Raw genomic sequence first — 3179 nt, 5'->3', positions numbered from 1 at the left:
CCCGGCTGCTGCCCCCCCCGAGAAGCAGGGCTCACAGTCGGTTCTTCATCTCCTCGGGCGACTTGCGGTGCAGCTCGCGGTACGAGTCCTCGAAGACGTGGTCACGGCGCACGTGGACGGCCATGTCCTCCTTGCGCAGCCCCTCGTCCAGACGCTCCAGCTCCTGGCGGAAGTACCTGGGGGGTGGGGTGGGGGCGGTGTCAGGGCCTGGGGAACACCCTGCCACTGGACACGGCCCCATTGCCCCGCCCCCAGTGCAGGGTGTCAGGGCCTGGGGAACCCACCACCACTGGACACAGCCCCATTGCCCCGCCCCTGGTGCAGGGTGTCAGGGCCTGGAGAACCCACCGCCACTGGACACAGCCCCATTGCCCCGCCCCCAGTGCAGGGTGTCAGGGCCTGGGGAACCCACCGCCACTGGACACAGCCCCATTGCCCTGCCCCCAGTGCAGGGTGTCAGGGCCTGGAGAATGCCCTGCCACTCGACACGGCCCCACTGCCCGGCCCCCAGGCCTGCCCCGCCCCCTCACCCCACATTCCCAAACCCGCCCTACTTGCGCTTGACGTCGAAGTCCAGCACGCGGATGTAGTCGACCAGGACAGCGAAGGGCCCGTCGGCCAGGTGAGTGGTGGACTGGCGCAGGATCTGGTTTAGCACCGTGCGGTGGGTCTCTGGGGAGGGGGGACGTGTGTGTGGGGGTGTCACTCACTGCTCTCCCCAGCACCACGAGATACCCCCCCAAACACCCGGGTGGCCCCAAAACCACTCCCCCCGACGGTATGTGCGGCTGTTCCCAGGCTGACCCACCGTAGAGGTGGCTGCATCTCAGCACTGAGCGAGCCCATCCCATGTAGGGCCGTTCCCCATCTGTCTCGCCCCTCACCCTTGGAACCCTGCGACCCCCCAACCCTGGACCATGCCCCTTGGAGCCCCTCCTTTCCCGCAACCCCCCCCACACTGCAGCCCCCCCCTTCTCTCCCACCACAGGCCCCGAGCCCCTCACCTGCGAAGCGCAGGAACTTCTGGGTGTCGGGGGGCAGGCTGGAGGAGATGTGCATGGAGGAGGGCTCGCGGGAGAAGAAGGGGTCCAGCGAGGAGGGGGTGGCGGGGGTGAGGGGGGCAGGCGACAGGGGCGGGGGCTCGTCCTTGATGTGGGCCAGCTGGCTCTCGCGGGTGTCCCGCACCGGGGGCTTGCTCTCCCGCTCTGTTGCGTGCACTAGGAAGAAAGCTTCCACCGCCGGCTGCAGCACTGCGGGGAGAGAGAGAGAGGGTGAGATCTGGGGGCCCCCACCCCATGGCCGGCTGTGGCACTGCAGGGAGGGAGGCTGAGATCTGGGGGATCCGGGGCCCCCACCCCACGGCCGGCTGCAGCACTGCGGGGAGGGAGGAAGGGTGAGATCTGGGGCCCCCACCCCATGGCTGGCTGCAGCACTGCAGGGAAGGAGGCTGAGCTCTGGGGCCCCCACCCCATGACCGGCTGCAGCAGGGGGCTGAGAGCCGGGCCCCTTACCTAGCACAGCGTGCTGGTCGTGGGACTCCTCCAGCTCCTTCAAGCACTCGCCCAGCATGGCCCAGAGTTCGTCCAGGTTCAGCTGCTCGCTCAGGAGGGGCAGATCCGGGGGCCGCTCGTCCTTCTCCCCGGGCTGGGGTCCTTCCGAACCTGCAAAGGGGGGGCAGGGTTACCCCCAGGGGTCCCTGCAGCTAAGGAGCCCTCCCCATCCCTGGCTGAGCTGCTTATACACAGCCGTTCCCCAGCCGTCCCGCCCCAAAGGTGGCTGCATCTCTGCACCAGGTGAGCCATCCCAGTGTGGCGTTATGGGCAGCCATTGCCCATCTGCCTCGCCCCAGAGGTGGCTGCATCTTAGCTCTGAACGAGCCATCCTCGTGCAGCGTTATGTGCGGTTGTTCCCCCCCCGCCCCACCCCAGAGGTGGCTGCATCTCAGCGCCGGGCGAGCCAGCCCCAGGCGTGGCTGTGACAGCAGGACACTCACCAACCGACTGGGCATCCTGTGTGACGGGCGAGGGCTGATCGACGTCCATAGGCGACTCGTCCCTCCGAACAGCCCCTTCCGACTGGCTCGGCTCGGACTGCGCGGGACAAAGGGGGGGGGGGTCAGGGCGGGGCTGGGGGGCTCTTTGGGGCTGGATGTATGGTGGGCACGGAGGGACTCACTCCAGGAGTGGCTGGGGGGTAGGGGGGGTGGGCACAATTTGACTTATGGACAGCGTGCCCCTCCGCCACATGCAGCTCACACACACAAGCTGATCTTGCAAGGGATGATGGGTAGATGCCCCCCCACCCCCGCCCTGGGGGCAGCTCCAGCATGGCATGCATGGATCAACGATGGCACAGCCCCACGGCAGCCGGATGGGGGCGGGGGCATGCGGGGGGGAGGGGAAGGGGGACTCTCTCCAGAGGGGTGAAATCGGAGGGGGACGGCGGATTCCCACCTCCCCCAGGGCCTGTGAAGTGGGGGACCCTGGGGCTGGGAGCCATTAGATGTATATCGATCCCCACTCCCCTCCCACAGGAGAGAACCCAGGAGTCCTGGCTCCCAGGCCCCCAGCAGAGCGTGCGGGGGCCCCTGAATTCCCAGGGGAGAAGGGACACCCCAGGACTATGCCCCGAGGGGCGGAGGCGGGGGATTGGCTGCTGGTGCCCGGGGGTGAGGCGACGCTACTCGCGTCCAGGACTTGGCTCCGGGCAGGCGAACGTCCCCTCGTTCTCGCTAGGAGGGGGCTGGGGGGGGAACCCTGGGGGCAGCCAGCGGCCGGGCGCTCAGAGGTCGGCACGTGCCAGTGGCTGGTTTTGAACAGCAGGGGGGGCCCTCACAGCCCTGGGGACCCCCAAGGAAACCTCACCCCCTCCCAGGGCCGGGAGCGAACCCAGGAGTTCTGGCTCCCAGCCCTGCCCCAGAACTGAGGAAAGAACCCAGGCGCCCTGGCTCCCAGCCCGACGCAGGGTGGAGCGGGGGGGTCCCAGGAAGGGGGGGCTGGACCCCACGGATGGAGTGGCCCCCAAGCGCCACAGGCCCCATGCTAACCGTTGCTGCTTGCTGCTGCCGCCGCGCCCGCTGCCCCTCACGTACCATTTGTATAATGGCGTCAGCCTCAGCCTCCAGCTGCCGGACAGCGGCCTGGATGCTGCTAGCTGAGCCCAGACCGGAGCTACCTGCC

General features: G+C 68.6%; 1 protein-coding gene across 1 annotated transcript in view; it reads right to left on the bottom strand.

The window, feature by feature from the left end:
* Positions 1-3175, bottom strand: part of LOC112114091 (E3 ubiquitin-protein ligase HUWE1-like) — a gene marked incomplete at both ends in the record, with an annotated part of 4846 nt that extends 1671 nt beyond the window's left edge. Inside the window, 6 exons of the mRNA XM_029914186.1 lie at positions 36-176; positions 555-672; positions 1005-1250; positions 1512-1661; positions 1994-2090; positions 3047-3175. Of these exons, the coding sequence (XP_029770046.1) occupies positions 36-176; positions 555-672; positions 1005-1250; positions 1512-1661; positions 1994-2090; positions 3047-3175 (881 nt within the window). The remainder of the gene's footprint in view (positions 1-35; positions 177-554; positions 673-1004; positions 1251-1511; positions 1662-1993; positions 2091-3046) is intronic.
* Between the last annotated feature and the right edge of the window lie 4 nt (positions 3176-3179).

The sequence above is a fragment of the Terrapene carolina genome, unplaced genomic scaffold (assembly GCF_002925995.2).
Source record: "Terrapene carolina triunguis isolate 2854851 unplaced genomic scaffold, T_m_triunguis-2.0 Scaffold33081, whole genome shotgun sequence".
NCBI classification, from domain to species: Eukaryota; Metazoa; Chordata; order Testudines; family Emydidae; genus Terrapene; species Terrapene triunguis.
This window is presented reverse-complemented; position numbering and strand designations above follow the sequence as displayed.